General features: G+C 37.3%; 1 protein-coding gene across 1 annotated transcript in view; it reads left to right on the top strand.

Annotated features, from left to right (window-relative positions):
- The first annotated feature begins 819 nt into the window (after positions 1 to 819).
- The window catches only part of LOC127623270 (solute carrier organic anion transporter family member 3A1-like), a 52,233-nt gene continuing 29,075 nt past the window's right edge, over positions 820 to 23,977 (top strand). Inside the window, exons 1-2 of the mRNA XM_052097652.1 lie at positions 820 to 1,333; positions 11,399 to 11,837. Coding sequence (XP_051953612.1) covers positions 1,190 to 1,333; positions 11,399 to 11,837 — 583 coding nt within the window. The 5' untranslated portion in view covers positions 820 to 1,189. The remainder of the gene's footprint in view (positions 1,334 to 11,398; positions 11,838 to 23,977) is intronic.

Below are 23,977 nucleotides of genomic sequence, written 5' to 3'. Positions count from 1 at the left end.
CACATTCCTTTAATTGTTTCATTGTAAGTGCCTTAAAGTGTGCATTTTTTTAAGAAAAGGAGGGACAATTCAAAATAAATTTTTGTGATAATCATCATTATGCCCCAATTTCTGTCAATTGATCTTAACTTGTATTGAACTCAGAATATTCCTTTAAGAAGACATGGATTAAATCACTGAAGTTGCGTGGATTACTTTAATGTTGCCTTTATTTGCTTTTTGGAGCTTCAAAGTTTTTGTCACCAATCGTTTGCATTTTATGGACCTACAGAGCTGAGAAGAAAGAAAGCCATACACCTCTGGGATGGCATGAGGATGAGTAAACAATGAAAGAAATTTACATTTCGGGTGAACTGTCCCTTTAAGGCTCAAGAAATCCTGCTTTAATATTTATGTGTAGTCACTCTTTACATTGCAGTGTTCATGTCACTGTAAATGTACATAAGAAAGTAGGCCTGCTGTAGGCTAATAATGAAATGCACTTAATTAGTTGGGGTAGTATAGTAATAAATTACAGAAACATGTGAAGTGAAGTGCACTTCATGGCTTTTGGAAATTAGTTGAGTTTAGGGGATATTAAATAGTAGTCTACATCTAGGCCTAGCTATAATGTTCTAGACATGGCATTCGCCATATAACCGCGACAAAAAATAAATTAAACTCCATTCAAATTCTGTTTATCTGTATTTCAGTCTCTGTGGGAGTCCTAAGTATTCAGCGTGTGGTGACTGCAGCACAGCGCCTCTACCGATGCATGTGTCGTTGAACATACAAGCCAACCGGTAGAAACACTCTCTCACACAAGTCATAATGACCGAGGCGGTGAATCAAGTATGAGGACACGAGAGATGGTGACGCGACGGACGGGCAGAAGGAATACAAAAATAACACGACGGTGCACGGACAGTCGCAGAGGGAAAGAAAGATGTTGTTTGGAATAAAAAGTGGCGTCGCTCGTACCTACGTTTCCGCGACAGAAAGCATCGGAGGAGAGTTTAGATCGTCCTCATTCATCGGCAGAGTTTCGATGAAAAGTCCAGAACCTGTCACACGTCTGAGTCACGGAGTCTCACTCTAAACAGTATTAACACTACGCCGAGGGTACATGTGAACGTACCGCTGCTGCATTTATTCTCCGTTGATAGCCGCATTTAGATCGTCGAAAGCGTTGACTACCAACTTGCACAGGATGCAGGTGAAAAAACACAGGAGCTCCGATGACTCTCAACGGGATGACACAAAGAAAAAGCCGTCATGCTTTTCAAATATTAAGATATTTTTACTGGCGGAATGTGCTCTGATGTTGGCACAGGGTACAGTGGGGGCATACTTGGTAAGTAAAAGGTTGCTTTTCCTTTGGATTGTGGTTTTTGCTATTTGCAGGCTCTGAAATTGATTGCTGTTTGTTCCTGCATGCCATTGGTATTACAGGAGGAACTTTTGTGGCGTATAGGGTATATTCATTTTGGCATCATGCAGCCTAATACTTTCTTCACCTACAGTGCAATTTATTGCGTGGCGATAAACGTGATACGTATGTGACATAACATCAGATAATGATCTTGGTTACACCTTACATCAATGTTCTATTTATTAACATGACTAAATGCAGTAGGTATTATGAACTAACAGTGGATATATATATATATATATATATATATATATATATATATATATATATATATATATATATTATACAGTACTGTGCAAAAGTTTTAGGCACTTCTGAAAAATGTTGCATAGTGAGGATGTCTTAAAAAAATAATGACATAAATAGTTTTCATTTGTCACTTAAATTCATACAAAGTCCAGTAAACATAAAAAAGCTAAATCAGTATTCGGTGTGACCACCTTTGCCTTTAAAACAGCACCAATTATCCTAGGCACACCTGGAGTTTATCTTGGTTGTTGGCAGATAGGATGTACCAAGCTTCTTGAAGAATTTGCAGCGGTTCTTCTATGTATTTAGGCTGTCTCAATTGCTTCTGTCTCTTTTTATGTAATCTCAGACTGACACGATGTTCAGTGGGGGGCTTTGTGGGGGCCATTACAACTGTTGCAGGGCTCCCTGTTCTTCTTTTCTAATCTTTTCTATTTGCAAAAGTAATGTTTGGGAGTCTAACATTTAGATTTCCTATTGACACACTAAAGCTGAAGATATAAATAACCATCTTAAGACAAATGCTTTTGTGAAACAAAAGCCTAAGACTTTTGCACAGAAATATATAGTGTGTGTGTGTGTGTGTGTGTGTGTGTGTGTGTGTGTGTGTGTGTGTGTGTTAGTTCATGTTTGTTCATATTTCTTGAACTAATGTTAAAATGTACAACTTTTAATCTTAAAATATATTTGCATATGTTGACATTAGCATTACCCAAGATTAGAAAGTGTTGTCAATGAATCATTGTTGGTTCATGTTACCAAATGTAGTTAACTAATGTTAAACAAATTCTTTATTTACAGGAAGGAGAATGCGATAAAGTCTGTATCTTGTTCTTATTTTGGCAACTATATCAGTTAAGCTTGTTTGCTTTTTTTCTTATTCTACTTGAAAAAGGTTCACACAAGTGTGCTGCTTTTTGTCCGTAGTGACAAAATTCTCACATTGCTCACTGTAAATTAGTTGGGTACCTCTCTATACAGTATCAATGATAAAGAAGAGATTTGTCCAGCCAAGTCCTCCATACCCATGGGATGTCTCTGTCTGAAGTCCATGGGAGCACAGACCATATTTGGAAAGGAAACAATCATTCACTCTGTGCCAGAAAGCCACAATACATCATGGGAACAGTCTCAAAGGGGTACACTTGTAGTGGACTGGATTCATTCCCAGCTTATGGAAATTCGAATGTTTGTGAACCAAAGCAACACAACCTTGCACAACTATGAAATCCAGAACTTTGTGGGACTGGGAGAAGTGGAGATTGCCCAGATTTATTTGGACAGATTGATAGGCCTTCTGCTAAACTTATCCTCCTTGGTTACTGTAAACAGTCATTTCTTCCATAGGAAAAAAACCAGCTATCAAAGTGCAATAAAATGTCTTATTGAAACAAAAATGTTTTGCAAGATGTTGGAAGTTTGTTTACTCTTACTCAGAGTGCTTGTTTAGTCTCTAGGTCATTGGGTTATTTATACATGCAAACGAAGAGCAATATTGCAGCTTGATAAGGGTTTTTCAAATCCACATATAGCTGTGTGAGGTTAAAAATATATTTTCTGAGCAGATCAATTAGTAGCATTTAAAATATTCCATGTAACTCATTTGTTTATTTCAGAAATTACTGGTCTTCCTGTCCATTTTGAGATGCCGTCTCCACCCCCTTTCACTGGCTGACTCAGTGGCTTGTTTGAGGCATCATTCTCATTCCTAGGAATTGTGTCAGTTTCCTAAGTTTAGCCCCAGCACTGAGCTTGACTGAACATGGGCAGTCTGGACTTCCTCCTATGTGTTTAGAGGCCAAATTTTAAAGATGCTGAGCAATGAGGTAAACGAAAAGACAAGGACGATGGAGTGAAGAACCCAAGTGCAATTTATTATTAAGTGTGAATTCCAAAAAACCATAACTATAAACGTGAAACATAAAAATAAAATGTAATGTAAACTTGACATCACATAATCTTGACATGAACAACGTTACCAAACCTATAATACCTAACAAAGGACAATGGAAAACACGAGGGCTTAAATACATGAACATGGGAGAACACATGACAAAGATATCCAATGAACAAACAGAACATCTGATAACAGGACAATAAACCAATGAAAACAAGACACATGAACATGGAGGGAAAACAGGTCATCATCTGACTAAGGACACATGACATAAATAGGAAATAAACTTTCAAAATAAAAGACAGCAATCAAGAATTATTTAATTACTTAAAAGATACAAGATTAATCAATAGAATATAATATAGGTGGTTTTTTTTGTATTTGTTTTGTGTGCGTTTCCCCAACTTCCCAACCATTTAGCGCTCCACTCTCCATTCCAGTAGGTGGCGGGAATGCACCATTGTAGTTGGATTGCCAACCACCATATAACAACAGAAAAATAAAAAAAAATCAAATACATGAACACACACATTAAACATTACACAAATATATTTTTTAAATCTCCTATAAACACTCTCACACATGTGCACATCATAAAGGTTTCAGTATGAATAGCCTTTATTTAAAAACTATTGATTAGCTCTACCACTGCTAAATTGGGCTAACAGGAATCAGGCTAAACGCAAAATTGAATGAGATCAATGAGCCAGCATTTTACTAACTTTACATTAACCTTCCTTTTAAGGTGTAAGGCAAAAAGGCTTGGAGAGTGTTTGCAAATGTCCCATGGCAGAGGTGCCATGTGACTTCCCCAAACAAATATAAGTGATTAATCTCACCTCAACTCCTAAGCCTCCGCTCTCTTATTCCGCATTTAGCCCACTTGAGCCTGCTCAGCTTTCTTGTACTCGATTGTAGACATTAACATTTTGATGGCTGTATGACATTTATGACCACCACACTTGCTCCATTGAGAGGCGCTATTGTGTATCAGTCAGATAAAAACAAAAAAGCGATGTTTGGCAGAGCTTCAAATTCTGTTAAACAATGATGTGTTGTAATTAATATTTAGTGTTTCCATATGTTCTATTATTTTGCTGGGAACTAATAGAACCATATAGAAACACTTTAAAAAGTGAACAATGTCAGTTTTATTGTTGAAGGAATTGTTCACCCAAAAATTCCATTCTCTCATCATTTACTCACACTCATGCCATTCCAGATGTTTATGAATATGACTTCTGCAGAACAAATCGAACATTTTTAGAAGAATTCGGTATCTCAGATCTGTAGGTACATGCATTGCAGGTGAAAGGTGACCAAAACTTTAAAGCTCCAATAAGCACATAATGGAAGCATAAAGGTAATCCATGACCCCCTGTACACCTGGTATTAAGATGCATTTCGGTGAGCTGGTCAAATGTGGTCAGCACTAAATACAGGTCTAAATGGGGTCTAAAACGTTTTGTGATCGGATAAAAAAAACCCACATACAAATGTGGAAAAAAATTTATGTGACTGCATCGCAATTGAGGTGTTAACGCTAATCCGTCCTGAAAGCGTCTCGGCATCAGCGAAGTGCCACCCCTCGCCTGTCAATCAACCACTGCGCAAGAGTTTAAACTTTGCTGGTTATGAGCAGCTTTACAAGAGGAAAAAATTTTAAAAAGCGGATACATATACAAGCATGAGAACCTCACGGCTCTTCTTCAGTGTGTCTCATATCAACATACAGGGATAATTATGAGAAGCACGAACATCTGAAGCTCAGGTTAATACAGGTAATTCACTAAAATAATGGATAATTCTGCTCCAAATGTTGCATTTGTGCTTAAATAAAGTTTCAGATGCATCTGGGAGAAATGGCGCATTTTCTTCACTCTTTCTTTGTCTTTTCTAACTTTATTGCACTTTAATATCACACACTGACATAGTGATTGATGTATGTCATAATGAAACAGTGTCCCTCCTCTCCAAAATCCGATCTCAAGTGGTCACAGGATTTAAGTGACCAAGTGTAAACAGCGACGTGTCTCGCCTTTCCACATGTGATCAGATCACCCGAGATGCATCTTAATACCAGGTATAAATGGGGTCCACAAGACTCCAGTGCTTTAATCCATGTCTTCTGAAGACTTCCAATCAGTTTTGGTTAAGAACAAACCAAAATATAACTCTTTTTTTTTTTTTTCTGTACATCTTGCCATTGCATTTTCTTGGCACAATCATGCTTTCATGCTCGATCTACACTTCCTAGTGATTGACACATGCGCAGAGCACTAGATGGCTCTAGGAAGTGTAATTGAGTGTTAAATCGTGATTGCCAAGGTGACTGCTGAAGTCAAGATTTATAGTGTTATCTGTTGTCACCCAAAACCAATTGGATCACTTCAAACATGGCTGACCCATGGGTTTGTAGTCCCCCGGTGAAAATGTAAAAATGGCCCCACCGATGTGAATATTGACATTATTTGAAAACATAGCCTACACAGAACTACTGCAAACATGATTGTATATTTTTTTAAAGAGAAAGTACTAAAAATAATCACTCTTTAGCTCAGTAGATAACAAATAACATGTCCAAGAACTTTTATATCCCCATGTTAAAATGTACATGAATGTACAGTATGAATGAAAATATCTATTTTAGGTCCGGTGACAGAATTTCTTTACTATTTCCAGCTTTTTGCCATTTTAATTAACTTTTTTTCTTGAAGTACAAATAAACTAGTGTGGCAGTTAATATGACTCATGGAAAATGCAAGCATGATAATTACAGAGTAACACTTTACATGAAGGTTCTATTTGTTTATATTAGTAAATGCATTAGGTATCATGAACTAACAATAAACTATATAATTTTACAGAATGTAAAATATCTTGGTTTTTGTTAATTTATAAAAATAAAATTGTTCATTGTTTGTTCATATAGCATTCATTAATAGTAACTATACAACTTTTAATGTTAAAAAATGCTTTAGTATATGTAGAAATATACATTAACCAAGATAATTAAGCATGGTTCATTGTTAGTTTATGTTAATTCATGTAGCTAATGCTAACAAATAGAACCTTCATGTAAATTGTTACCCATTACACTACACAAAATCAGAAAATTCTGTTTTAAATAGTTTTAGATGAAGATGTGCTGTAAATTTCATGTCAATTACCCACATAACTATGTGTAAATGTTTTAGTGCAAAAAAAAAATTAGCAAAATTGACTAAGTTAAAACATCAGTAAAAATCGGGTAGCAACAGCAATGTGGGGTGAATAAGCTGTGAATTTTCTTCATGAAAAGAAACGCACAGTGACGCATATACTATGATTCAATAAGTCGCGAGCCATCACGTTATAATGTAGCTGCATTAAGCGTGCACGCTCAAGGGACGAATATCCCCGCGACAGAGTGTGATACCGCCGGGTGCGGTTTCAACTCCTAGAAGATGCACTGACCACACAGATAAATGCCAGTTTTAGAGTTTGAAGTTATTTAAATGATCTGCTTCCATATTATTTGAGCTTTAATAAAGCTATAACGCATTAAAATATAACTGTATTTAAGATGTAACGCCTGGGTGTTTCCTTTAAAGAGCTCCGGCTCTGCTGATTCCACAACGACAGTGCTTCTGAATTTACTTATTTGATTTTTTTGTGTAATTCCCTCATAATTTGCAATCTACATCACCTGAAGCTGTTTGGAAAGTTTATAGTGCATCTGGACCGTGATCTGTGTAATTCTTCCTCTCCCCAGTCAGGCGTGAACTGCAGTGATGCTCTCACGCGCCATCATTAAACTTTAATATGATCTCATGTTACATTAAATGAGTTCAAACGACTTTTCGACAAAGAACATTTTTGTCTATATTTTTTTATTGACGATGTTGTCGATAATGCCGACTAATCATTTCAGCCCTACTGGCACATATCTGTGGCCCTGGAAACTGAGCGGATCCGGTATGCACAATGTGCCCCAGGCACACATGTACACACACACAACTTGCTTGACCAGAAAATTAAATCATTTTCTACTTCAGGAGTGATTTGTTGCCTGTTTGTAATTTGCTGGTTAAATAGTTCAGTCACTTGAATATAGATTAATTTTAGCAGTAAGCTGGCAAATTTGGGCGAAGTAAATATGTCCATTAGGCATCACGGTTTGTTTGGTTGCTGTGAAAAGTTTTTGCCAAACCAGAAAACTGCACCCGGGTCCACCCCTGAAAAGGTGGTTTATGTGCAGGGCAATTATCAAGAAAACTTTCATGTTTAGTTATTTATATGTGTTAAAGCAAAAAAGGGGAAGATGCCTATGCCATTTATAGGATATTTTATGCCAAATCTTAAAATAGTCCACTGTTTGGAACATTGGAACCTCTGTTGGTAGGTTATGGCCTCATAGCATTTCTTAAAGTTCAGTTTTTCATATTTTATTAATGCACTAGTTTATCAAAACAGTCAGTTCAGAGTAAAGCCACCTCTAACCTTTTTGATAGAATACATATAATATATAAAGCTTGATTAAGAAAATTCTCTGAACAACTTTGATATGCAAATTATGTCATCGGTATGTGTACACACACCCTTTGTTATTCACAGTTTATCTAAGTGTTATACCAGCCATTAACACTAAGGGAGTGAGATGTGTTTTGCATGTTTTATAGTATTTACTGGAACATAAGGCATCTATAATTCAGGTTTCATGTGGACTGCAAACAGCCATCCATTTTATATAAAAACAAAAAGACAGACTTATCTGTCAGACACTCCAAGATACTTTTCAATTGAAATGCATCAGGCTAACTAGAGCTAATCCAGTCATCGGACAGTTATAACAACATCATCATTGCCATGCCAAGAAAAGGCTGATGGTAATAATAAAACAAATTATTCATATCAGGCATTTTAATTGTTTAGGAATATCTTGCTGTGCACAAAAATGTTACAGTGTTAGCTATAGTTGATTCAGTAACTGAGTTGGAGCTTTTCTGTGCTGCCCAAAAACATCAAACCAACAGAGAGAAATCACATTCAGAAGGCTGTTGTGATAATTGAACTATGCTTTTAAAAAAGGTCAATTGATTCTACAGTCTATGTTATTCAAAGAGAAGCCAATAAATAATACAGACTAGTAATTAGCTGTCATAAATGTGCATAGATGCTTTCCTGTTTGGATTAATCATTTTGGACTTGTATATCACTATATACTTATATACACATTGTACACATTTCCACCATCGGACAGACAGTATACTATATATTGTTATACTGCCCAGCCCTATTGACTTGTTTTAAGAGAGAGAGAGAAACTGAAAGAGTTGTCATTATATGGAGAAATCATGCAAGTAACTATTATCATGCCCATTCAATCTAAATGATCTCTCCAATCACATGAATCTGTAGTACAGCATTGGGAGATTTGTAAAGACCACTGAGCAGCATCTGAGAGAGGGCCTGGAGCCAGCCTGCTCCAGACGAATAGGATTATAGTAAAGAGCATGACCTCAATAACATGCTCTTTTCACAGCCATGCCATATTTGTCTGGCCCCTGCTTGAATGCTTCAAGCTGATCCATTAAGGTCATGTGATTTCTCTTCAAGGCTGCCTGGTAGCATTATTTCACTTTCACCAACTTAATTTCAGTCATAAGCTTTGATAATTGCTGTGTGATAAGTCGAGTGTTGATGGTTCCACAGATTGAAAGGATTTGTAAAAACTTTTGTTCTACTGTGTTCATTAGTTCTCTTCTTTGAAATGAATTTAGTTTACTTGATTTTATTCCATTCTATTTGAGATTTGTTCAGTTATGCACACATGACTTTGTCTGGTTTGATTGGGGGCTTATTGTAATGCCATGCCCATTTCCATTTAGCACATTGTGATATTCTAATTTTCTAATCTTGTGCAACTTGTAGGGAAAGTAGTTCAAGCAGTTCCTCACTTCATCGGTCTCATACCGATATATTATTATTGGTCCATTGCTTGCATCCCCAAAATGTCTCCCTTGGTCCTTATTTTAAATGTCACTTTGGTGCCATATTAAACAAATTTTGGAGGATTTTAGTACTTTGCCCAAGGCTAAATTATTTAAATAAATGAACTGAGAATTCGGTAACCATTTGATCATTGCTGTTGATTTGAGGTTAGGGAAGGGAAGTCTGTTTTGTTCACCTCACATTTGCGTTAATAACATTATTGGTTAGGTTTAGAAGTAGCATTTAGTGAATGATAATTTTATTGTTACTTTTCTCAGCTCTGACATTCAGAAAACTCCATGTCTCACAGCAATCAAAATATAAAGCATTTTTAGTTGGTTATGTACTACAAGCATTGCAATATATAGTCTTTCAAAAAATGCATTTTAGTAAAAAAGTCTAGGCCTTCAGTGCGATTCTTACCATTAAGAAAACACAGTTTCACAATGAATACATCATACATTACGTGGCAGTCAACTAATAATACCAAATGAAATTTTAAAAACATGTCCATGCACAAAAGCTAGAACCAAGGAGGTCTAATACCAAGAAAAAGCTCTCTAATAATATTTGCAATTTAAATTTTGCTTGCAATAAATTTTGTTTCGTCAGGGTACACGGTTACTTTTCAAGACTTGATCTGACACTGAATGCTAGAGCAGCCTAATTTATACAGTAAACTCCTGATGTTGCTATAACAATGCAAAAAGCACTTAACAATTTACTTGAAGTGAAAATTAGTCCTCCATTCCTGTTTAATTAATCAATCACACGATCATGTACAACATCTCAGGTTTTTAAATCCATAAGGATCTCTTTCTCAACACAATACCCGCAGTGATGACAGCTGACTCGTCAGCAAGATCTCGCGCTATTGGCTTTCAAATTATGTACATCACTTAAAGTGTGGTTGCGTCACGCAAGGCCAGCTAGAAGGCCTGGACTGGGAAATATCCTAAAGACCACACCCACAAGAACAAATAAATCAATCTGATTGGCTGATGAATCTGACATTAGATGCCTATTCACTGCAGTGATTCTGTGGAATTTCTGAAGGCCTGACAAGGTGAGGATCAGACTTACGTGCTGCTTCGGCTAAAGGAGCATGACTTTGGGTAGGAGGTTTGTGAAACAGTTGTCACACTTTGCTTGTAAGCATTGATGAATAAATTCTGATTGGATACATTTGTTTGTCTTTTGCTATTAATTTGTAGATTAATTAGGAGTTTAAAGTGATGGAAAATACATAAAAAGGTCAATGAGAATGAAAGGATGAAATTTTTTTTATTTATTATGCATGTTATGGTAGCAGAGAAGGCTTTGCTGGCCCTGAGAAATCAACACTGTAGTAAAAGAGTTTGATGTAATAAGGTAGTATTGTATGGGTAACGGAGCAAAAAAAGTGTTTATGAATGGATCATATGCTGTTTACTTGTGATTTGTGTGATAGTGAATACAACTATGGCTGTTTTTTATTTTATTGGTGTTTATTTCACCAGAAAACTGCAGCAATATGTAAAACGAGGCATGTAAAACTGATTTTTCAAAAATGCAAGACAGTGAAGTTTTTACTATGAGACAAGGTTGCTTTTTCATGATGCAGGCAAAAAGACTGCCCTGGACCTACATATTGTCTTTACAGTAAAACAAACCAGGGTTATTACAGTCCTTGAAATATCAGGAAACCTTCAAATTGTGATTTCCAGGCCTGGAAAGATTAAAGAAATTAATAACATATTCAAATTTTGTTGACAAGTCATGGAAATGTTTTGGTCAAAAGGCACCTCTGCAAAATGTCTGTCTGTTTATTTGATTTTGCATTACACTGTTTGATTATCATTTATATTTATTCTTTGTTTATTTCTTAGATGAGCGTGCTGACCACACTGGAGCGGCGTTTCAATCTTCAGAGTGCTGACGTGGGTGTGATTGCCAGCAGCTTTGAGATTGGCAATCTGGCCCTCATACTTTTCGTTAGTTATTTTGGTGCAAAAGCCCACCGTCCACGATTAATTGGCTGTGGAGGCATCATCATGGCTTTAGGAGCCCTGCTGTCCGCTTTACCTGAATTCCTCGCCAGTCAATACAAGATCACAGATTCCTGGAGCAGGGAGCAAGGCCGGGATTTGTGCTTCAACACTTCAAAAGTTGATGAACTGTGTGGGAATAGAGCCAACACCAATATGATGTACTTGCTTCTGATTGGAGCACAGTTTCTACTGGGTATAGGGGCCACTCCCGTGCAGCCCCTGGGTGTTTCCTACATAGATGATCATGTACGGAAAAAAGACTCCTCTCTATATATAGGTAAGTGTCATTTAAATGTTCTGGGGTTGTTTCCTACACACTTATTTATGCTGTTCGGATTACACACCCAAAGGCATTGATTGCATCGCAAGAATAATTTGGCATAGAATTCTTTAAAAAGCATGTATCTCCGTTTTCCTTTAGGGCCTAGTAAGTTCAAAGTAGATTATTATCAGGGTGATTTATTTTGGTTTCAGGCCTTCCAAAGGTACGTTTAAAACCACTGATGTATTAAAGTGGAACAGCATTCAAGAAATGACTGTGCTGGTTTGTGCTAGAAAGCAGTGTTTGTTCAAAACCCATGGGTCAGTAAGAAACAAAATGTGTGTGTGTATGCATGTGCATGTGCACTTGTATGTGTATTGTATATTAAATTGTGAGCACAACCTTCAAATTGAATCAGCAGGTGAGCAGTGCTGGAAGGGTTTAAAAATAATCACTTTTATTTGTATGTGTAGGGAAGAACAGCATGGAAAAGGAGCATTTAAACACAATGGAAGGCTCAGTGTGGTAACAGTAGATAGTTGGTTTTCTTTGGGGATGAATGTTTGGACAGGTCAGAATAGGTGTTAGTTTTATGGAACATTAAAATAGCTGATGACTGTTCATCGATGTGCTTTTTTTCTCTGTTAGCTTCACATGGTATGATACAGGCGTTGTCCCATTTATTGGACTACAAGTCCTTTTGTGTAAATATTTGACATGAAACAGCTGTTTGCTCCTTACAATGCTGGTATTATGTTATTGGTGCTTTTAACTGTTAAAAGCATGTCAGTAATAACATAAAGGCAACCAATCCCAAAGAGATACCTTGGCACATGCATTGGACCTGAGTAATGCATGTGTTTTATTTCAGATCAAATACAAATAAATAAATATATACAAATATTTTTGTAAATTATTTAAATATATGACAAATATTCTAATATAATAATTTATGTGATTCAAATTGTAAATTGTAAAATAATTTAGAACAAATGTAAATATTATTTAAATACAAATACATGTAAAATAGTCCATTTGTAGTCTAATACTGTAGTTTCTAGGTGGGTTCTCAAATAATCAGTAAATTAAAGGGTTAGTTCACCCAAAAATGAAGATTCTGTTATGATTTACTCACCCTCATGCAATCCAAGATCTGAATGACTTTCTTTCTTCTGCAGAACACATATTAAGATATGTAGAAGAATATTTCAGCTCTGTAGGTCCTTACAATGCAAGTGAATGGGTGGCAAAAAATTTTAACTCCAAAATCATCAATAAAGGGAGCATAAAAGTAGTCCATACAACACCAGAGGTTAAATTCATGTGTTCAGACATGATATGATAGGTGTGGGTGAGAAACAGATCAATATTTAAGTCATTTTTTGTCATAAATTCTCCTCCCTGCCCATTAGGAGGGATATGCAAGAGGGTTGTGAATCACCTAAAACAGAAGAAGAATGAGAATGTGAAAGTAAAGTGGAAATTTACTGACCAGGGACTTAAATATTGACCTGTTTCTCTCCCACACCTATCTTATCGCTTCAGAAGATATGGATTTAACTACCAGAGTCATCTGGAGTACTTTTATTTTGCCCTTATATGTATTTTGGAGTTTCAAAATGTTGGCACCCATTCACTTACATTGTATAGATCTAAGGAGCTGAGAAATACTTCTAAAAAGCTTTGATTATGTTCAGCAGAAGAAAGAAAGTCATACACATGATGACAGAATTTTCATTTCTATCCCTTTAACCAGATGGATAACACTGTGAAATCGGCAACAGTAGATTAAAAAGTTAAAAAAGTTATTTTGCTGAAATCAGTCTGTTCTTACCAAAATTCGAACCACAGCCCCTAGTTTGCACCAATTTCAAAAAGGGGCCTCACTTCCACACACTGATAAGGTCAGGGAAAGGATTAGGTAAGGGGCTCCCTACAACTTTAATGGCGGTTTGGAGCTCCCACCCCTTTTTGGAGCAATGTTTGCAACTATATCCTTCTCCTCTTCTGAGTAAAATGACCACAGAGTGGTCTGTATGTAACACAGTCAACAGGAATGCATATTTTATTACCTCCTAAGCCAAACCCCAACTAAAATCCTAACAGTAAGTGAAGTAAAAATGTCATTTTAAAGTGAAAATGCTTCCGAATTACACTCATAATTGTTTATGTGAACACAATGACTTTCTGTCTCCACTGGGACCAGAACCCATGTCTCTGAGGTCTCTCAGTGACCCTGTTTATATACACACCAAAACACAGCTTGCTAAAAAACAAACAAACAAGAAAACCACATTATCATGAGATTTGAAATAATTGGGTTTTTCTCAGCAAACAGTGAAAAGGCATGTGGACAACACGTGTGTACATTGGTGAATGCCGCTAAAGGTGCTTACATGCAACATTAAATTGGGGAAATGGGCAAAAATCTACCAATGCCAATTGGTTCATTCTTAAATAAGCCGTTTATGACATTACACAGATATAGGAAAGCCTTAAATACATTTACATGACCACAAACATTGCTGATTAATAAATATAATTAGTGTAAGAAAATGCATGTAAACACGCTCGCTTGCACTATAGGGAAACATGCTCACATTTGATTGATGCAAAATGTCTGATGAGGGATGCTGCTTGTCAGTTATTTTGTCGAATGAGATTGTTTTCAGGGTGCATATTGTAAACATTTGGAAGCAACATGTCAATTTCCTGTGTGATTATGTTGAATTAATTGAAATTTCAATCAATATTCCTAAACAACACATTTTGTTCTTTTTTAACTTTCCTTGAAAACTCTGATTTATGTCCATTTATGTTTTCTTTATCTTATAATATCTTCAAACAAGATATAGCATGACTTCATATTGTCTTTAGTTCAGATGTATAAGGTGTGTGACATATAAAGAAGCTGTTTTCAGGGTGACAAGAGCAAGATTTTTAGGGTTCACTGCCTTAATTCTGCCTTTAATTCAGTACCACATGCTGTCTTTATATTCATGTTCAGGGATTCAAAAGAACCATATCTTTTAGATACAGGAAGCGTGTCTTATCAAAGCAAGCAGATTTCCATAGAAGGTGGATGGACCATGGTTTGTTTCACATGCATAAATCTATTCTGTGATGAGAGAGAGAAGATAAGTGTTCAAAATTAACACGTGCCTTCAGTTTCTATTTGATGCTATGATGCTTCATAGTTTCCACATAGGTGTAAGGGAGATCAAATGTAGATGCATCTTATGTTGTTTTTTTATATACAGTGCAGTGGAGTCCAAAAGTGAAGAGCACACAGTGAAATTCTAGGATTTAAAATTATATTTTAAACCTTGAAACTAACTGAAAGTTGCAGGATTTTGAAAGAATTTACATGAAGACAGTTATTATGTAAGAATGGATAAGAAATATGTAAGACAATTTGTTATGCTGATCAAAGTAACTCCTTTATACAATTGGTCAACAAAGCCAAGCCTTCAGTAAAATCATAAGATTCTCTTTGGAACATTCTGAAATCATGCTGGGATAACATAGATCATCAGGTTTTGCAACTTGAACTTGAGAAGTTCATTGCATGCTGTCATTAAAGCAAAAGGGTGACATACAAATTCCAATGAAATTCTGAAATTGATGTTAATTTAACCTTCTATTCAATAGTTTATAGAGTAAATATTATTTGTTAAAAATTTTTATTAAATTAGAAAATTGGAAAGTAAAAACATTTTTACTGGTAGACTCTGGTGTTCTGGACTTTTGAACCCTACTGTACATGCAATTAAGAACTTAGAATAGATTGAATTCATTTTGCATACTTTTGACCATTTCCAGTAATGCTCTGCAAGTGAATTTATCCATTCTTTCAATCCATTTAAAAAATGGATTGTATTTTTCTGTCTTTATTTTCTTTTTCCCCCTGTTGTTCAAAGTTCTTTGTGTATTTGCAGCATTAACAAACCAGCATCACAAAAGTCTTGTGGGTCAACGCAGTGCTTGTTGACAGTGTGCAGTAAGAAATGGACACACACTGATTTAATTTTGCAAGTTCAGAGGGCGATTTGGAGCTGTGCTGTGCTGATAAGCTGCACGACTGAGTTTGAGTGCAAACAAGCAATGTTTCGTTTTAGAACAATGCTGTATTGAGTGAAGGCTGCGCTCAGCTGATCGGCTAAATCCCAGTGCTGCAGGCATAGCATGTGCTAGCGACTGCATGAATGGGACTGATTGTTCAGACATCACTAAAATGTATTTTCACTCACTAGTAATACATTCTCAGTTTGCTCATAACAACACAACAACAACACAGCTTGTGTAATTGTTTGTATATTGGTAAATGTTCTTAAACAATGCTTGCTTAAGTAATATGTGCTAAATATAAGCTAGTGTATTTATAGATCTCTTAATATGAACATTGGTATATTGAAATAAAGATACATTGAAGCTTTCAGGGTTCCCACGGTCATGGGAAAACTGGAAATATTCTGGAATTTACAATCATAGTTTCCAGACCTGTAAAGGTCATGGGAATTAATACAGTTGGAAAAGGTCATGAACATTTAGTTCATTTTTATTTTTCAATATATTTTTGCTTGGTTTTTAAATATTTAATCAGATATACTGTAAATTCCTCTTTGTGTGTACAATCTTTAAAAAAATCCTTATTCATTCAAAACCCTGTGCAAGGTATTTTCTGTATTTTATTGATGTTTGAGATTTATGGTATGCCACATGTTTTGAACTACTGACATTCTACCATTCGGAAAAGATATTGTAAGAATATTGGTGTAGATGCTGCTATGTCAGCCTTCATTAAGCGCTTGTATTTGTGAGAGCTGTGGACTGACAAGTGGCTCTAAAACTTTAAAAGGTTTTGATGCCGCTGTGTTTCTAGTTATAAACCGACATAATAATAGCCTCTGTTACTTCTTATCATGTGGCTGGAACAGACCACTTCTTTGTGCCTGTTTATGTCCATCTACATCACTGAATGTGCCTTCCAGGTCAGCCTGAACCCATGGTGCTGTTCTTGTCTGTGGCATGGATGTCACATTGCACTCATGTGTTTGTATATCCAAGCACTCTCCGGAGTGAAATGAGTTGGATCCTTTTTTTAATTTATTTTTTATTGTTCCTCATTAGCAATTCAGTTTGCTGCATCCTCTATCATCCATTGAGTGCTTTGTAAAATAAGTGTTAGCCTACATATTTTTCTGGTGAAATCTGAAAAGAAGACTAAATGGAGTCTTTATCCCCTGGAAAGCTTTTATGGAAATATGTTAATGTTGAATGAGGTAATTAGCACCTGTTGGCCATAGCAACAGATGAGACCGTATCACTTACTAAATGGTGATGGAGATTATACATCATTTAAAAATGCAATGAGATGCATGCAGATGTTGTCTAAGGTGCTCATGAGTGTCTGTAATATTTATAAATGTCATTGCATTGTATAACAAATCAAAGCAACTGGATTGTATTCTTAAGAAAGGTAGCAAAAGCACACTTTTCGAGCAAAATATTCTGCAACAAAAGGTTTTAAATGATGAAACATTTGCATTAAATAACCAATATCAATAAAGAGAGAGCACAAGCACACTTTTCACTTTTCATTTCACAATAAGTTTGCTATAGACACACCAACATATTCACTAAAAATCACCTTGACACCAGTTGGTTAAAAGTCATTGCAAAAAAGGAATCATATGCAAAGTTAGTTCTGAGAAAAGCTCTAGCATCATTTATTTGCATATGACACTTGTCTTGATATTTTGCTATGCATTTATATTCAGACATTTTTAAGTGAATGTGAACCTGAATAACCAACATGCAATGCACTAGCACCATGCTTAACATGCACCTGACTTGTTCATAGAAGACAATGACATGAGCCTTTTTATCTTCTTCATGATATCGGTAGGAGTGGAGACGTAATTACAGAATGAGGCAAGAATGCCAACCAGCCAGCTATGAGGTGGGTCTGAACGGGCCCGGCAGCACATGCATACCACACAGCCCTATGAAAAACAGCTCCCACAGAGGGAGCCTGTCTTTTCCTGCTTCCTTACAACAACCAATAGTGGAGGGGTTACAGGTCAACAAATATTTATATGATTATATTGCATTTAGGTGTTTAGACTTTTGGGCATTTGACCTGAGCACACAAAGAGAGTCAGGTGACTGGACTCTAAAGGGACTGTGTTCCCAGAGCTCATGTGAACTTTTTATTTTCAATTTCTAATTTTGGGTGTTCCCACAGGGCCTCAACTGCAAAAATACACAGCACATACATATGCACATGAAGGGAACAAGGTATGACACTCAGGAATGCTTCAGCCCCATCAAACTGGCTCTCCATGCATTACAAGCTTTTTAGAGTGTCAGTAAAATGATCCCCGTAAGTAGACTGAAATGATTTGACTCATTTAGCCTAAAGACAGAGTGCAGTGACAGCAGCTGCTGAGAGAGCTTATTCAAACACATTAGCCTACCCATGTTTGAATACTGTATGTGTTTGCTGATAAAATCACTAAATGGACTTGTAGAAAGTTCCAGTCATATCCCTAAAGGTGAAATGTGGGCTATTTTATGCTCGAGACTCTGATTTGTTGATAAGAATCACCAAACATTAAGGCAACAGTTCACCCGAAAATGAAAATCCTCATGGTTTGACCGAATTTTCATTTTTGGTAAGTTTGTCCTATGAAAAAATAATTAAATCGTTATACTACTGTTTGGGAACACAATACAGGTTGCTAAATTAAGACAATAAAACAATAGAAAAACTAAAATATGCCTGTGAAACAAGCATGCTCTATGAGCTCGAAATGCAGACTGTAGTTACAACAGTGACAGACTCTGTCTTGGCGGTTCTTGGAAGACTTAACCCAGACCTGCTCTGGGCCTCTTCACAACACCCAGGCCAAAGAAGATATGACAGATAAGTGGCCGATGGAGGCAGGGGAGACAAAGTTCCCTCTTTATTCTGCTGTAGGTTTAGATGCAGAACAGTGCCAACTTCTGAAAAGCATAAACCACAATCATTGTATTCACAACATGAACATTCATAAAGCAATTTGTTGAAGCATATCTCAGGTATGTAAAAGCAAAATTTCTGATTGTTTTTAAACATCTTGTGCTTTTCTCCTATTTAAACAGTAATTACTTTACTTAAAGGTAGAAGTGTGTAATTGTATTGACATTAGTGCCAAATGGAATTGCCAAAATAAAGTTAGTTTTTAAACGATTTCCTGAACACTCCCCTTTTTCAATTACTTGACCAAAACAAAATAGTCCTGCCCCAAACTTTCTCCATTGGTTGAGCCAATGCTCCTATGTCAGGTTCATCTGGAATTAGAGCAATGTATTGATAGGGCAGCAAAGCCACAGTGTTTACACTGTTTTGGGTAGTTGCTTATAGTTATCTCTGCATATTAATCTATTTGAGATTTAAATTTATTTACCTACAGTAAATTCACAAAGGTGCTTCATCTAAAGCTCCCGGTATACTTCAAATGAAATCGAAGAACGAACGATATTTCAAACTAAATCTGTCCAAAACAATGTGTTTTTGAGTTTGTTTTCGGTGGTTCCTAACAGCTCACCAGCCCAACTTTCAGGAAAATGTTGTACCAGCTATTAAACACCTTCTTACTGCCATTGGTCCACGTCATTGGTAGGTTTGGCCTTTAGCTAATTCTAGTTATGTTGTTCAGTCATTTAAGATCAGTCAAAAGGAACACACCAGCTTGTAGCGTTATTAGCAACCTGTTGCACACATACTTACATCTGTATAATCGTTAATGAGGAGACATTTTCGAAAAACATATCTTGTGATTTTTTTTTTTTTGTTTTGTTTAATTAGTTTACTCTATCAAATCTATTCAAATACTCTTAAATTCACACTGAATTTTGATATGTAGCTTCATTCATGTGCCATTTGCAGCCAAAAGCCATTCACACATCTGCCCAAAGTAAGATATGTATTCTGCCCATTAACAGTCTTTTATACACCCATCTTTGCCTTAGTATCAGTGTCATCATAAATTACAACAGAGAGTAACTGAGGCACATTGTGGCCAGGTATAGCGTGTTCACGCATCAGCTGTGTCGAACCTCTATTTGGCTCTGAGCGAAGAATGAAGAACTTCTCCTTGAAGATATGGGAACCTTAAGTCCTTGATATACTTCCTACAAAATCGAAGAACGAACAGATGTGACAGCATTTAGAACTAAATCTTGCCAAAAAGGTGTTTTTGTGTTCATTCAGTGGTTTGTAAAAGTTTGCTGGAGCATACTTTTAGGAACAATTCTTATCGGCTGCTAAACACCTTCCAACTGTCATTGGTCCACGTCATCGGTGGGTGTGACCTGGAGCACCTCCTATATTGAGATTGATGTCTAATTTTGTTTACATTGTTCAGTGAGTCAAAATCAGACAACATGAACACATCAATGTGCAAAGTTTTTAGCAAGCTGGGGTAAATTAACCTAAATCTGTACGATCGTTCGCGTAGAGACATTTTCCAAGACCAAGTCATGTGATTTTAATTTTTTTTAATCTACTAAAGGAATCAAATCTTCTCAAATACTCTCAAGTGCCTATTCACTCATGTGTCATCTTCAGCAAAAGCCATACACAGATCTGTCTAAAGAAAGATATGCCTCAGTCATTGTTTTAGCTTTGCTTTGTACATTAACACTTTTATGCACTCAATCTTTGCAATGGTATCAGTGTCATAATAACTTACAATAACAGAGCATATTATGGCCACGTGTAGCATGTTAGTGCATTAGCGTCATGAATTCATAATATATACTGCTTATACTGTATATTATTTTAAATCATCATCGAGTGCAAAACAGCTTCTTTTACTGACCTTAAGTAACTTCTACTCAGAATGAGGCATAAAGTCATTGATAACACATTTTTAAGGTTTTGCATGTAGCGTCCTCATATTTAAATGTACTTCTAAATGCCTCCCACATTGGTGTGGCAGATGTTCGAATGTTTGGAAACAGTATATCGTTTCTCGGCTGCTTAGAACTTCTTTTTACCCCTGAACAAAGGATGAAGAAGTTGTTCTCCTGAAGTATATTGAGGCCTTTAAGGAACAATGCTTCTCTTTGAAATTGTCAGAGACACCTGTGCTAATTATGAAAAAATGCTGGCAAAAATAAACATTTTCGTATATTTAACTTCCCGCTTCAAGCTATGCTGCAGATGCCTTTTTGAATTTGCAGTGATGATGCAGTTTGTCTGAAGCCACTAAAAGGTCTCAAACGCATCCTCAAGGAACCCATCTTCAATGCTGCTAAAATGTTTTGACTTCACACCTTGCCTACAGTCAGGCACACTCATAAGCTACTTAAACACTGTGCATGTAATGTCATCTTGAAGGATTAGATTCTAAATGGGTTTTTCTAACTCACCGATAAGCTCTGTGCTCTCTGCCTTACCAACTCCTGTTTGTTTAATATGAGAACAATGAAATTTGTCATCTCTTTCACTGCAGGGGTGCCATAATGTACTGCAGAAGTCTCATCTTTCAAACAAACCCATTCTTTTTAATTTACTGTGAACTTCTTTATTATTTTGTCATTTAAATTTAACTGAATTTCTCTTGCAATCTGTTTCAGATTCTTATTGTCTTACTATACTAACAGATGAAGATTTATATTAAGAACGTGTGCTACTTAGAGAAACTAATCACGTGGCCAGAAAGCAGCACTAAGATGATAATGTTGAGGAGAGCATGTCCAACCTTAGTGAAGTATTAAAGAATGGAAACTGTGGTTACTGTAATTTAAATGGAACAAAGACAGACTTCATAAAGATAAGTATTAAGACCACTTTAAAATGAGGTTGAGTAACATTCATACAAGTCATTTGGTGTCATTTGCTTACTTAATCCTATCAGTGTTCGATCCTGTTCGCCAATCATACTAAACAATCTGGGCAAGCAGCAAGCCACAGAACAGGCATGTAAGATCAGAATACATTAGAATTGCAAGGCAATAACGAACCATGACATTTTTATGTCCAAGTCATGTCATTATTACTACAATAACCACTCATTTTAAAGTGAAGGGTGTAATTTCTGCTCCACTGGTTTCACAAAATTTCAGAAATAATTATTAAAAAGTTCCTCCATTCTGTCCTAATCTATTAGCCTCAGAGAATACAATAGCAAGTGTTGTTGCATGCATCTAGTAGACCTAGGTCTATGTGTCCTCTCAGGCAGCACATAATTGAGATTAGCTGTTTACATGCTATACAATGCCTATAGCCCTTTTCTTAATTTCTGAGATGTCTTATGAAGTGTGATGAACTAAAGAGACCCCTAAAATGTTTGAACAAGTCAGTTCTCTCGACGGCTATCTTTGGACACTATAACCATCAGCTATTTTCTAAGTAACAAGTGGCATCTTGAATGGGAACATACCAACATCTCCAAAACGGTTGGTCAAGATTACGATAAAAAAATATATATTTCATATCAGCAGTAAAATCTGACAATGCATGTATCATAAATTTAGGTTCTTTACCTCATATTACGCAAAAACATGTCCAGCTTGTATAGCTAATTTGCATGCACGTAGAGCATAGCTAATATGCGGATGCATAGTTTGTTAGACAGGTGATGTCTGTATCTAAAAGGTGATTGGCTCTTTTTGTCACGGTGGACCCAACAGGACCCAAGCACAGAGGAAAAATTAGTCTTTAGTAAATAAAAACACAAAAGGCACTCCAGCAGAGCTCGTCCGAGCTCAAAAGTTCGTTAGATGGGTGAGTGTGTTTCAAGCCCAAGCGTGTGATTCTCCCGACATGGGCACAGATCCAAGGAATACTCCTCCAACAGAGAGGTGCAACACTGGCAAGGGCGACAGCGAGCAATCAGGGTTCCCATGGAAATGCTGATTCAGCATGCCAGTGACACCTGAACTCATGAGGACAAAACATAAACACACTTTGACAAAACAGACAAGGAACGATGATGCCATGGTCCCCTACAGGCATAACACAACCCGGCAAGGTGCCATGACCCTGACAACTCCAGAGGGCGCAACTTGCGCATTGCGATAACCACCGCTTGACCCGTTCACCCGCACAGACACAAAGCACAAAATTTGGGCCGATACTGCCTCAGTCCAATTAGGTAGAACCTCAATCTGACAAGGTGACCTGGCAATGACATGACCACACCCCCATTCAAAACATCAAACAAAAGATAAAAAAGACAAAACACTTAACAAAGAATAGGAAACATCAAAGAAAGGGAGGGAAACCAGGGAGGAAGTTCAAGGAAAGGAAGTTCATGGAGGCCTGGGAGGTGGCCACAGGGCAGAGGGGACAGTGAACTGGGTAGTGGCTGCTGGGCAGGGGCCAGGGTTCAGGGCGGCAGCCTCATGACAGGAATCAAGTGGGCTCAGGGGGTGGAGCCATAGCAGACTCAGGGGCTAAGTGTGCAAGAAGCTGCAGCAGGGGAACAGCCTTCGTGGTTCTGGGTGCTGGCAGCGGCAGAGCTAAGGCTCTGGGATAGATGAGGCTTTAGGCAGTGGCTCTGGGGTGGACAAGGCTTCAAGCGTTGGCTCGTTTACCATGGCAGGCATGGGTGCTGTCTCATTGGCCGTGGCAGGTAAGGACACTGGCTCATTGGCTGTGGCCATAGGCAGTGTCAGGGGAGGGAGCTGACGAAACCGATGGGTGGAGCCGCTGAACTGCCGTGGTGAGCTCCGCCAGCTGCAATGCCACCCTCCCCAGAATGAGGCACATAGTGGAGCTCTGGATCTGGTGCTGCCACAGCTGGGCCTCTTGTTGCAAGAGGGCAGAGCGTAGCGATGTTCCCTCTGCTGGGTCCATGTAGGGTCGGATCATTCAGTCACGGTGCTGGGGAACCAGGACCCAAACGCAGAGGAATGAAACTTGTGCGCTGCGATAACCACCACCAGACCCGTGCGCCCACACAAAGCATGAACATGAAACACAAAGGCTGGCCGATACTGCCACGGTCCAGTCAGGTAGAACTTCAACCTGTCAAGGAAACCGGGCTGTGACACTTTTACATGAAAGTCCGGCCTTCCGTTCTAAATTTGTTGACTGCTGGAAATTTCATTTCCTTCCAAATATTTTAATAGAAGTGGCCCATCTCTACTAAATAGTCTCT

The sequence above is a fragment of the Xyrauchen texanus genome, chromosome 29 (genome assembly GCF_025860055.1).
Source record: "Xyrauchen texanus isolate HMW12.3.18 chromosome 29, RBS_HiC_50CHRs, whole genome shotgun sequence".
Lineage (NCBI taxonomy): Eukaryota > Metazoa > Chordata > Actinopteri > Cypriniformes > Catostomidae > Xyrauchen > Xyrauchen texanus.
Note: the sequence above shows the minus strand (reverse complement) of the source record. Positions and strands in the feature narration are given on the sequence as shown.